The sequence below is a fragment of the Herpailurus yagouaroundi genome, unplaced genomic scaffold (genome assembly GCF_014898765.1).
Source record: "Herpailurus yagouaroundi ecotype Mexico unplaced genomic scaffold, PumYag 182, whole genome shotgun sequence".
Classification (NCBI taxonomy): domain Eukaryota; kingdom Metazoa; phylum Chordata; class Mammalia; order Carnivora; family Felidae; genus Herpailurus; species Herpailurus yagouaroundi.
Window position 1 is genome coordinate 12081275 of NW_024412413.1, and position 13066 is coordinate 12094340.

A 13066-nucleotide genomic window follows, 5' to 3' on the forward strand; every position below is an offset into this window, starting at 1 on the left:
GGTACATCGTACGGGAAGACGGACGGGGAATACCTACGTGAAATATGTGATTTCTAAAGCATGTGCTCAGCGCCTTGAGAGAAAACAGTGGGGTTCTGGAAAGAAGAGGAGGGGCCTAATTTAGCTGAAGGGCGTGGGCAAAGTCCTCTCTCTGAAGAAAGGACAGTTCTGATCATGTATTTGTGTCTGTGTCTACCGACCCAGCATTCGCCTCCTGGGAGGCTCTAGGAAGACGGGGACCACGTCTGCCTTCCGCACCCCCTTCCTACCTCCTCCTTCAGGAACGGGCTTCTCCGACAGCCCCGCCCCTGGATGGTCAGCTTGTGGTGCCGGGTGAGCTGCCTCAGCTCCTGCTCCGGCTCCTTGGCGAGTGTCCTCTGCCCTCGCCCCCTCCTCCAGGTGCTTCCGGCTCTGCAGGAGGCTTTGCACGTCTTGCAAAGGTGACAAGCCAGCCCCGGCAGCGCCCGGCACCCGGACACCTTTGCTCACGGACAGGACTGAGCCTTCAGCTGCTCTCTGCAGCCCTCTGGCCCTCCAGAAGGGGAGACGGCTTATGGCCGTATTGGCCTATAGCCACGAAGCCAGAGTTGGCTTTGGCCATCTGGGAGGCACGAAGTCCCTTGACCTTCTTGATGAGTCTGACACACCTATCAACGCACACGACACTGATTTCAGACAGCCTTATTTCTTCAAAAGCTTTGTACTCCGTCGTCGTTTCCATAGGCACCAGTCGGCTGGCTCTTCCTCTGGCTGCCATATTGCTTCCATTTTGTAAGACACTCGTCGACATGTTGGCGACAGCAGCGGCTGCCCCCAGGCCCAGCCCCACCGCTGAGAGCATCAGACTCCCCCCTACCGTCACGGGTACCAGGGCCAAACCCAAGATGCTTAAGACGCCAGGGACGGCGTCTGAGGCGCCGGCCACCAGGCTGGTCTTGGCGGGCATCTTATGGGTCGCGTCCACTTGGCAATAGCGTGCAGCTCTCTGATGCTCTTTTCCAGCTTCTACTTCTGCAAGGGGAAACAGAAGAGCAACGCTTTTTCCTCCTCGGATAGGTTTCCTGGCACGGATGCTTCCTTATACCACGTCAGCTCTTCCGTCAGGATGTACAGTTCGTATCACTTGGTTCGTTTTCCAGCTCTAGAGCAGGCTCAGCAGTAAGCTACAAACTTCTGCTAATCGGAGTTCTCTAACACATTCAGGGAGCAGGGCCCTGAGAATCAAGGTATAAGCGGGGAGCGCCGTGACCGGGGACCCCGGGGACCCCGGGGACCGTGTGTTTATAGCAGGAGACACGGTTCAAGCGATCGTGCTGTGCCTACAGAACGGCTTCCCAGTCCATTCACCCGTGGACAGCTCGCTTTCTTCTGCCCATAATGGAGACTAATGTGATGAATAAAATGTACCCTGAAAGCATTGACTGACTTCTGTAATCTTTTCTTAATGAATATATACATACATATTCATATATATATATGAATATGTATGTATATGTAATGTATATATGCATACATATAAAACTTAAACACTAATAAGAGATTGCAAACAATTCTATCCAGGAAAATAGGAGTCCTAACAGCCTATATATAGAGGAGGTGGTTTGATTTTCTTTTTTGATGTTAAAAGGGGATCTACCGGGAAAGTGTGGTTGCTTCTGGGCAAAAGAGCCGGGCAGCTGGGAAAAGGTTTGAGGGAGATTTACTTTTAACCTTTGCCCTTCTGTTCCTTTTGAGTTTTGTATCGTGTGCGGGTAATCGAATTATTTCAGGAAGTTAATCGAATAGCCTGTACTTCCAAAGAAAAAGGAGAGAGAACCTTCAGTGAGACCCTGATTATAATGTAATATCTTCCATAGAGGAGGGCCAATGGCGTACTATCCGTCTTGCCAGCGTTGTGTTATTTGGGGAACGTGGTCGCACCCAGACACAGAAGCTTCTGCTCTGTTCGCTCGCGAACAGGCAAGGAGGCGAAGCATGTAATCCTAAGAAAAAGTGGTGGAGAAGAAAGAAAATGTCCCGCTGAGAAAATTCTCTCCATTAACTCAAATGTTCCCTATGCTTTGGAGACGAGACTGCCGTCATTCAATTTTCCCGTGGAATCCCTTTGGTCCAGCTCCTGGAACACCAGAGTTTGGCAGGGTCTTTGAGAAAATCACCGTTCTAAGTGAAATTATCTGATAGGATCGGGAGCTTCCCAAGGGGACCCTGCTGGACGGCACAGGATGCTGTAATTGGCTTCTTGTGGTACGTAACAGAATCTGACTCGGATGCCCCCTAGGTTTGTTCCTGTCTGTCTACAACAGATTGGGCACGGGTTTAAGGAATACCGTAAGCCATACTGGAGAGGAGGTGTTTGGGAAAGAAGGCAGGGCTCATGGAAAAACTATACTGAGGCCAAGCAGCCCCAAGGCCTCCATAAAGAGCCCCTTGACAATCTCTTTGCTCCTTGGGCAAAGCCTCAGGTAGACCAGCCAAGTGACCCTCGCCCAGGGAAGCGGGAGGGGCCTTTGGACATCCTTCCCCGTCACGACATCACTCTCGAAAAAAAGGCTTGCTCACAGGTGCCTGGGTGACTCAGTCAGTTAAGCGTCTGACTTTGGCTCAGGTCATGATCTCACGGTTGGTGAGATCGGGCCCCGCATCGGGCTCTGCGCTGTCAGCACCGTGCTTGCTTTGGATCGTCTGTCTCCCCCTCTCGCTGCCCCTCCCCCACCGGTTCTCACTTTCAAAATAAATACACTTAAAAACACGAAGAAGCGAATCTTGAGGACAGATCACAAAAAAAAAAATAAATAAAAATAAAAATAAATTAAAAAAAAAAAAACGGCTTGCTCGGAGTTTTCTTTGGGATGTCTCTGTACGCCTAGGAGTCCAGCCCCCCTCTAGCCTGTCTCAGATCTATAGGGTGTTGGTGGAAGGCTCCCCAGATCATCCGTCCATAGAGGGCAAAGGCGTCCACGCCCCTGCCGTTACTGGAAGGACGTCCAGACCACGTTCACACTATTTCGGCACACGTGTAGGCTACATCGGCCTGTGATGTCCTCTGCAGGCCTGACGCGGAAGGAAAGCGGCCACCTGCCTCGTTTGCTCCCTCAGTCACAGAGGAGAACGCTGGCCCAAGGGCGAGGTGACCTTCCCTACATGACAACCCAGTTTGTGATGGAATTAGGGTAAGAACCCGGGACTCCAGTTTTCCAGAAGCTTCTGGCCGGCCCCACCTGCCGGTCGAGACTACTATTCCCCTAAGAAAGAGAAAACCATCTCTCTGTCCGGGCACCGTGCAAGTGACCTAATTAACTTTGGTCCGAGCGGGGGTTCTCAGCCAGCAGCCCATGGGAAGGACTCTGTTCTGAGCCGCTTCAGGATTAACCGGCGCCGTGAGGTGGGGTCAAAAGAGCAGAAGACGGACGGACAGGTGGAGGGAGGCTGGGCCAAGTTTTGTGAGGATGTGTAAATCCTTCCCCCCAGCCCCCGTTTCTGCACATTTCCGGTTGCAAAGGGAGGTAAACACTTCAGCCCACTTAGTTGGAACCCATTTGTGCGTTTCCTACTGTGAGGCTGATGAGAGCCTAGCGACGGAATTTGGATATTAACAATCAGATTTCCTGCCCTCGTGCAAATGTCCTGAGTGTCAGGTCTGTGCCCGACGCTGTTCTAGAGGCTGGGATTATGGCGCTGAGTACGGCAGCCCAAACCCCTGCCCTCCCAGAATGCACATTCTGGGGATTCCCTGCCCGCCCCCCGCCCCCACCCCCGACACATCCCTGTTCTAGGATTACCTGTCCAAACCACTCCTCTCCCCCAGCCTTCCCAGGCCTCTGCGTGAAAGAGTACACATCGTGTGCTCATCTTGTCCCGGAGATATTTACTGATGTGCCCGCACAAGGGACTATCTAGTTATAATTGGGGGGATAAGAAAAACAAAGTTAGAAGACATCAAAAATCTTAACGTCTATGGGGCGCCTGGATGGCTCAGTCGGTTAAGCATCCGACTCTTGATTTCAGCTCAGGTCATGATTTCCTAGTTTGTGGGATTTGTGGGATCGAGCCCTGCGTCAGGCTCAGTGTGGAGGGTGGAGCTTGCTTGGGGCTCTCTGTCTCTCCTTCTCTCTCTGCCCCTCCCCCACTGATTCTCTCTCTCTCTCTCTCTCCCTCTCTCTCTCTCTCTCTCTCTCTCTCTCCTTGTCTCTCAAAATAAATAAACTTTTAAAAATCTTAACATCTCAAAAATTTCATAGCTTTTTGGCCTAAGGATTTTGACCAATTAAACTCTGATAATACCTACTGCTAGCTAGAAGGTGGTAAAACAGGCGATTTCTCAGGTTTCTGGTGGCAAAGCAGATTGGCCAAAGACTTAGGAAATCGTGATCTTAACAGATGAAGTCACCAAGCCTTCTGATAATCATCTAATAAGCCAACGACAGGCACAAGATGGTCAAGGTCATGTTATTTATGTCACTGTAAATTTGAAGGCAAGGGAGAGACCATTCTGTCCAACCCTCTACCATCTACAGTCCCGGCAGGATTGTCCAGTCTCTGCCGAAGCCTCCGCAGAGATGAGTCCATTGGCTGGCTGGTTGTTTCAACCAGGCAGGTGAGGGTGACAGGCGTCACTCCAAAAGATGCCGCTTTGGGATACTGATTGATTGGAGCTGAAGGCACTTGAAATACAAAGGCAGGAAGAGGCGTTCTCTGAACTCCCCTCATCTGCCTAAAGACATATCCCGCGAGAGGTGCTCTGATGTCTTAGATGCCCCCTGGGGGTGTCCACAGCCTCTTGTCACAGGAGACTGGAGGTCGACACCACACCCAGACCCACTTTGTCACAAGCTATCATACCTCCTGCCTGTTCTTCTAAGGGCCCATTCGTCTTTCTTGGAAAGCATTTATTCCCCCCTAAGAGGCCTACCCCCCCTCCCTTTTTCCTATTAAATTGGTATTTAAGGGGGGTCTGGGTGGCTCAGTAGGTTAAGTGTCTGACTTGTGGTTTCAGCTCAGGTCATGATCTCACGGTTTTGTGAGTTCAAGCCCCGTTTCAGGCTCTGTGCTGACAGCATGGAGACTGCTTGGGATTCTGCGTCTCCCTCTCTCTCTGCCCCTTCCCTGCTCACGCTCTTTCTCTCTCTCTCTCAAAAATAAATAAATAGGGGTGTCTGGGTGGCTCTGTCGCTTAAGCGTCCGACTTCAGCTCAGGTCATGATCTCGCAGTTCGTGGGTTCGAGCCCCACGTCGGGCTCTGTGCTGACAGCTCGGAGCCTGGAGCCTGCTTCGGATTCCGTGTCTCCCTCTCTCTCTGCCCCTCTGCCGCTTGTGCTCTGTCTCTCTCTCTCTCTCTCAAAAATAAACATTAAAAAAATTAAAAATAGATAAAAATTTTTAAAAATTGGCATGTAAGACTGAATTCTCAGCCACCTTGGCCCCCTCAGCCACTCCCCACGTGTACGTGAGGCCACGCACGTTCATTTTTCTCTCGTCAGTCTTTTATGACAGGGCCTCAGGCTAAGAATGCAGAAGGGTAGAGGGACAATGAGCGTCCCCCCTGCACGGGCAGCGCGGCACACTGGCCCCCGTTTAAAGACGCTTCCGTCGCGGCTTTTTCTCTTGCTCAAAAACCGCTTGAAATGCGGTCTCCGTGTACTTGGACACAAACCACCCCCACGGCTGCAACATAACCATCGACTTGGCTCACCCACTTCCGGTTGGCTTCAAGGGCATGTCCTTTTCCACGGGCTTTGGATAACGTATCGCCGCCGTGTGTGCTGGCTTCAAACCGTAATATTACGCGACAAGCCTTTTCCATAGCGCTCCTCCGCGCTGCGTGGCAAGAGGGGGCCGCACCTCGTGGCCCACCGGGGCTGCCGTGGTCTCGTCACCCCTATGAGTCCGCCTGTGTGTAATGGCACCAAGCCCATCCTGTTTGCAGCGGCGGCTCTGGCCGGCGGCCGGGGCCGGTGACGGGCTCCCGTGTCCCCCTCTGCTTCCTGGCTTCCTGCGGTTCCGGGTGTGAGGGCGCACACGCAGGGGCCGGGAGCTCCTCGTGATTCTCGTTACACTTCATGAAGGCAGTTACCTGCTGTCGTAGTATGTGCAGATACAGGCCACTGAGGAGGGCTCAGGACATATCCCTGCTTAAATCCGAGGATCTGCTACGTTCCCAACCCATGGCACGGGGTGGCACGGGGTGGCACCCCCGTGGCACGGTGTGAGCACCTTGAAGTGAGATTTGTTACTTCTTGATGCGTCAGGCTGGCATTGTTTCCTGGTTACTTCAAATTGTTTTCATGCTATTTTCATGCTATTGTGAATAGTATCTTTTAACATGTGTGTGTGTGTGTGTGTGTGTGTGTGTGTGTGTGTGTGTAAGTAGTCTTGATGCCCAGTGCAGAGAGCCCAACGCGGGCCTGAACTCACGACCCTGAGGTCAAGACCTGAGCTGAGATCGAGTCAGACGCCCAACCGACAGAGCCACCCAGGGGCCCCTAATGTGTTTTCTAACCTGCTTTGTTGCTCAACAGAGATATTATTCGTCTTTAATACTCCTCTGGGCTTCACTGAAGTTTTACTAATTATAATAGTTGTCGAATGAATGCTTCGTGAATACATAATGCTGGGTTTCTTTCTTATTTTTTTTTTTAAGACTCATATTCCTTATTTTGGACCTATGCCTTATTGGGTTAGTTTGAAATCTTAAATTACTTAATTTTATGGATCCTAGTATTTCACTGTTGGCAGCTGGCTTACAAAAACCACTGTTCATCGTGATAAGGTGTGTGTTTTATTCCTATATTTCAATATTTTTCTTAGGATTAGGTACTGAATTTTCAGACTCTAATGAGATGATCATAATTTTCTTTTTTTATCTATCCCATGAATAAGGTGTATGGTGTGCGTAAATTTCCACATATCGAATTGTCCTTCTGTTCCATGAAGAACCCAACTTGGTCATTGCAGGGTTTTGTATCAGCCTATTATAGATTTACATTCCTTACTGTATTCAATATGTTCATCTCAGAGTCATAAATATTGAGCTATGGTTTCCCTTCCAGGTAATCAAGGCTTATTATCAGTGTTATATTCACATCGTAGAATGTGCTCACTTGCATGCTGTGATTTTTGTTTCTGGGGCAATTTGTATGACGTGAGAATTGCTTGTTTTCTGGAAGCTTAAAAGAATCTGCAGATTGTCTTGTTTGCCACATCTTCATCAGGATGCTTTTGATTTTTTTTAAGTGTATTTATTTTTGAGAGAAAGAGAGTGCACACACACGCAGATGGGGGAGAGGGAGAGAGAAAGAATCCCAAGCAGACGCCGTGCTGTCTGCGCAGAGCCAGACGTGGGTTTCTATCTCATGAACTGTGAGGTCTTGACCTGAGCTGAAATCAAGAGCCAGATGCTTAGCTGACTGAGCCACCCAGGCACCCCTAGAAGCTTTTCATTTTTAAAGGTTTTTAATGTGATTGATAAATGTTTCTCTTTCCTGTGCCTGAAACCTGGCCCCAGCCCTCGCCCACACCTCCTCTTTTTTGAAGACTTAGAGGGTGATAACAAAATCCTAGCTATTTCAAACTTCACTTGTTCTCATTTTCTATAAACAGGCATTTCTCGTGTTCTTCGCAAAGACTTTCACAGAGGAAGAGGTACAATGGCCAACGGACACATGTAAAGATGCTTAACGTCATTAGCAGCCCCCAAAATGAATATCTAGACCACAGCAAGATACCATCTCCTTGACCACTTTGGCAAAAATGAAAAGAATAAAAGCATCCCGTGTTGCTGAGAAAGAGAGAGGGGAGAGAATGTGTATTCTCAGGCACTTTGTTGGAGCATAAAGTGATAGAACTTTTGGAAGGACGATTTGGAGTAGCTCAGAACACAGAACGTGCATATGCTGAGGCTCACATCCCCCCTCTAGAAATTCACCCCACGCAAACACAACAGCACGTACAGAGAAGGGTGTGTGATAAAAACCTTCACTAGTGCCTTGAGGTGGTCAAGAGAAATGGAAACAATTTGCAATATCCCTGGAGGGGGACTGTTCCCATGAAAACACACCAATATAAAAGAAAGACTTACGGACACAAAGAAGAATGAAACCGATGTATACGAACCGCCCTGGAAGGAAGACCCAGAATGCGTTAAGAAAAAAAATTGAAGAACATAGTCTCGATTTTTAAAAAGATTGTATATGCAGTGGTCTAGGACCACGGGGAGAGTTCTGGGTGGAGCTACACCCAGCGGTGAGCAGGCTCAGCCCGGGGGAGAGACGCTTAGGGGACGGACGACCCACACCTGTACCTTCCCCTCATCTGTCTTACCGAAACGTGCTGCAGAAATCACATGCTGCTTTCACAACGAAAACCAGTGAACTAAAAACAACTTCATAATGAGGCATCTTTATTCCTCACCCCCCTGGTCACGACAAACTCGCCAGCTCGCTTTGGTAAAGGCATTTAGCACAGGCAATACCTCCGGGCACATGCCGAGACGAGCAAGAGTCGGGCACGTTAACGTCGTTAAGTATCAATATTGTCATCTTTTAAAACACTCCACACGTGACAAGCGTTCCTAACCTGTTGTGCTGACCTTTTGGGTCCTTTTCATTCCAGGATATCTCTTGTATGCAGAACAGTATTCAAATCCGGCTGAGAGTCGCCGGGGTCGGTGGGGCTCACGCAGGTGTTCTATCGTGATCTGGATACATATTCTGATTTGGGGTTTATAAAATATCGGCTCTGTGGCTAAGGGGCCCTGGATGCTGTTGGTCAAATTGTGAGACAGGTGTGAGCCAGATTGTGCGGGAAATAGGGTAGGAATGAGACCTTAGACCCTCACCTTCGCTTTAGGAACTGGGATCACACACACTCGGGGCCCCGAGTCACTTGCCAACGTCCCGCATCTTCCATTATAGGTTGAGAGAGGGCGCTGTAGTCAGAGGAATCTACTGAGAAAAGGGGGGGTGTTACCTGGGTAGATTCCAGGTGATGGTGTAGTCATAGAGCTTCGAGGCCCCCTTCGCGCCCTCTCTCTACAGGTGACAACGGGTCTTGAGCCAGAAGAGACGTAGTTTCACCTCCTAAAGAAGAAAACAGACCCCCCAGTTAGGTTGGGGGGGGGGGGAGGAGGGTGGCTTCACCCAGAGCTGAGACCCAGTGAGTCAGACCTAAGAACTGGTAAACGTATGGAATCTATGGAAGACGGTGAGACTAGAAGCCGGGAAAGAGCCAAGAATAGAACCCTGGCAAGTGCCAATATTATAGGGGAAATTGGGGAATGAAAGGGCTCCCCTAACGACTCGAGGAGGAAGTTGCCTGAGAGATAGAAGCAGAGGGAAGGCCCCAGAACAGAGATAATGTCTCCGTTATCCTGTGATGCTGCTGGAACTTCTGGATAAATGGATGCCGGACGATTGGAGCAAGTTGTCAACTCCTCTTGGCAATTACTCAAAAGCAACAAGGAAAGGACGAAGGCATCATCTATTGGAAACCGTGAGAAATAGGTAACTTTTTCCCACTTTGCCAAACGCAAGAAGAATGAGCAGGGCTTTGGCAGGAAAAGGAGAGACGATGCCAGTAATTGCAAAGAAAAATGCCCCTCTTCAAGGTGAAGGGCATTCCCGAAGTGCAAAAGTAAAATCCCTTTTTAAAATGGTGAGAATAAAGTGTGCGGGTTGGCACCAAATTGGGACTGGCTCCAAGAATCAATGCACTAAATGAAGAAAGCCGGTGAGACGAGCTGAATCTGGAGGAGGCAGTTTGTCCTTGAGACGAGAGGAGAAGAGGGTCAGCGTTGTGAACAGTTTGAAAACTGCCCGATTCCCCTGCTTGGGGGAAACAGAAACAGAAACTCGTGCAGAACGCCCCAGATCAGAAAGAACAGTTCTGTTGCCATAGAACGCAGTCCTGACTTCTTCCTTATTTCAATCTCCCATAAATAGCTGGTCCATGAAAGCAAGCAACCCAAACAAGGTCTCCACAAAAAAAATATTAACCCACCAACAACAATCGACCCAACTGAAGAGCGGGTTAAGGACCTGAGTAGACATTTCTCCAAAGACAACATAATAATGGCCAATAAACCCACGAAAAGATGCTCCACATCACTCATCATCAGGGAGATGCCAACCCAAACCACAAGGAGAGACCATCTCATACCTGCTAAGATACAGATTGTAAAGAGAGAGAGAGAGAAAGCGAGAGAGAGAGAAAATAACAAGGGTTGGCAAGAGCATGGAGAAACTTGTGCATTGCTAGGGTATTGAATGTAAAATGGTGCAGCCAACGGGTATGTCAGTTACCCCCCAAAATTAAAAGTAGAATTACTATATTTCCAGCGATCCACTGCCTGGTAGATATGCAAAAAGACCCTGAAAGCAGGCTCTCCAGCAGATATGTGTAAACCCGTGTTTACGGCAGCATTAGTCATAATAGCCAAAAGGTAGAAACAACACAAATGGGTAAGTAGAGAAACATAACATGTGGGATATGGAATAGATATACAAAATATACCATGGAATATGATTCAGCCTTAAGAAGGAGTGAAATTCTGCCCCATGCCACACCACAGATGAACCTTGAAGACTTTACGCTTGGCGGAATGAGTCAGACACAAAAGACAAATGTTGTAGGATTCCATTTATATGCGGGTGCTGGAGGAGTCAAGTTCACAAAGATGGAGGGTAGAAAAGTGGTCGGCAGGAGCTGAGGGGTGGGGCGGGGAGGGGGGAGCAAGAATGGGGAATTAGTGCTTAATGGACACAGAGTTTCAGTGTGGGAAGATGAAAAAGTTTTGGAGATGGGTGCAGAAGAATGTACATGTACTTAATACTGCTGAAGGGTACACCTAAAAAATGATTAAAATGGTTCGTTTTATGTTGCCTATATTTTACCACAATAAAACATATATATAGGTCCAAGGTCCAAATGGAAACCGGAAAAAGAAAATCAGAAAGAAATGGCAGATAAAGAACACTCACCAGAAAGGTGTTGCCAAAAAGCTGATGAAAATGATCAACAATTCTTTTGCGATTCATTTTCTTAAAGCCAGTGAAGCGATTTCCTTTATGATATAAGAGCAAAACACGTGATCTCAGGGCTCAGGGAAGACACGGCAAAACAGGAGGCAATTAAGAGGAAACTGGTCAAGCTTAACAAAGAAGAGAGAAGGAAAATAAAGCCATTGCAGAAATAAGTGAGATAGCAGAATTCACACAAGGGGAAAAAGACACTGTTAAAAAAGAAATAGTAATCGACAACGAAGACAAAAATGAGGTCAATGAGCAAAATGAAATGAAGACAAAGGTCTGGCAAAAAATACACGGAATAAAGGCAAAATCCAATGCAGGCGAGGTGGAACTTCCAAAGAAGAATACTGAAAAGTGTGAACAGAACGAGTATTTAAAGTTAAAACTCAAGGGGCGCCTGGCTGGCTCAGTCAGTGGAGTGTGCAACTCTTCATCTCGGGATCGTGAGTTCGCGCCCCATGGGGGGCGTGGAGCTTACTTAAAAATAAAATCTTTAAAAATATAAAATAAAACAAAGTTAAAACTCAAGAAATCCTTCTGGACACAAAGAAGCACACCACGTCCCAGGAAAAGTGGCCACCGAAAGGTGGTACCGGGCCACAGTCTAGCAAAGTTACCAGAATCCACATGGAACAAAGGGACCCCCGGGCCACCAAGCACGTGGGCTTCAGATTTTCCATAACAACCCTCAGCACAAGAGCCACGGAGCTGCGCCTTTGCAAGCTGCTTGTGATGACTGGGAGTGTGCGTGTGTGTGACAATTTTGTAATTGTGTTTGTGTCTTGGGATATAGATAGACGATAGAGACAGAGGTAGAGATAGAGATAGAGATACAGATAGATTTGGATATGGATATAGACATAGACATTGACGTCGATATAGATATAGATTTGGATATAGATACAGATACAGATATAGATATAGATAGATTTAGATTTAGATTTAGATTTGGATTTGGATATGGAGATAGACGTAGACATTGACATCAATATAGATACAGATTTTTTGGCATGCTATCAGCTCTTAGGAACACAGAAGAAAAGCATTTTGATTCCTAATATCTTATATTTACTTTATAGAATATATCCAGAAACTGGATAAATTCTATCCTTTAGCCTCTTACCCAAAACCGACATACACATACTTTTTACAGGTTCATCGCAAGAAACGCAGATGCTTCAGATACACGTCAGGAAGAGAAGACAAATCCCTTTCGATGCGGCCCCCGGGGTGATAATCGGTGTGCAGACTGATAGTGTGACAGGCAGGGTGGTTCACAAAGGACTTCACACGCATTTTCGCCCCCTGTGGCTTCCAACGCCCTTTGTCAGGTGAGTGAGCTTACGTTCCCCGCGTGTCACAGCCACGGGGAGCGCAGTGCCGGCAAGCGAGGTACTTACTCGGGCTCCTCTTCTTGGGCGCACAGCGAGGTACTTACTCGGGCTCCTCTTCTTGGGCACACAGCCGACGAGGGCGGGCTCCCCAACTCCACAGTTGTGCCACCTTGGGCCTCTACACGGGGTCCCATAACTGAATGAAAGGTCTCTCTAACTTTGGAACTTTAGGCAGATGATGAGATGAGATGAGATGAGATGAGGTGGCTTTGAACCGGGTTTCCGAGGGTCCAGGGCGCAGCTGATTGCTGTCCCGCTGTCCTCCGTGTCAGCCACCCGGGCAGCTGACAAAGAGCTCAGTAAATATACAGCCACTTATCACCAGGTTTGGGGAGGCACCTGTTTTGGCCTTCTCAGAAAAAAAGACCTGTTGTACAAACAGCTCAAGGGAATGAGTGTATTTACCTTGGAACGGAACCATGGCCGTGGCTGGGTCCGCATCCAGCCGTCCTTTACAGTCGTGGTGATCTTTCTTTCTTTCCTTTTTTTTTTTTTTTTTTTAACGTTTATTTATTGTAGAGAGAGAGAGAGCAAGCAAGCGTGAGTGCACAAGCAGGGGAGGGGCAGAGAGAGAGGGAGACAGAATCTGAAACAGGCTCCAGGCTCTGAGCTGTCAGCACAGAGCCTGACACGGGGCTCGAACTCATGGAG

At 48.4% G+C, this 13066-nt stretch overlaps 1 protein-coding gene across 1 annotated transcript; it reads right to left on the minus strand.

Moving 5' to 3' along the window:
• Positions 1-224: 224 nt before the first annotated feature.
• On the minus strand, positions 225-12836 carry APOL5 (apolipoprotein L5). The gene is given in 5 exon segments (XM_040491832.1): positions 225-378; positions 380-562; positions 564-969; positions 972-1094; positions 12821-12836. Coding segments are annotated over 5 exon segments (882 nt in total).
• Positions 12837-13066: the final 230 nt, after the last annotated feature.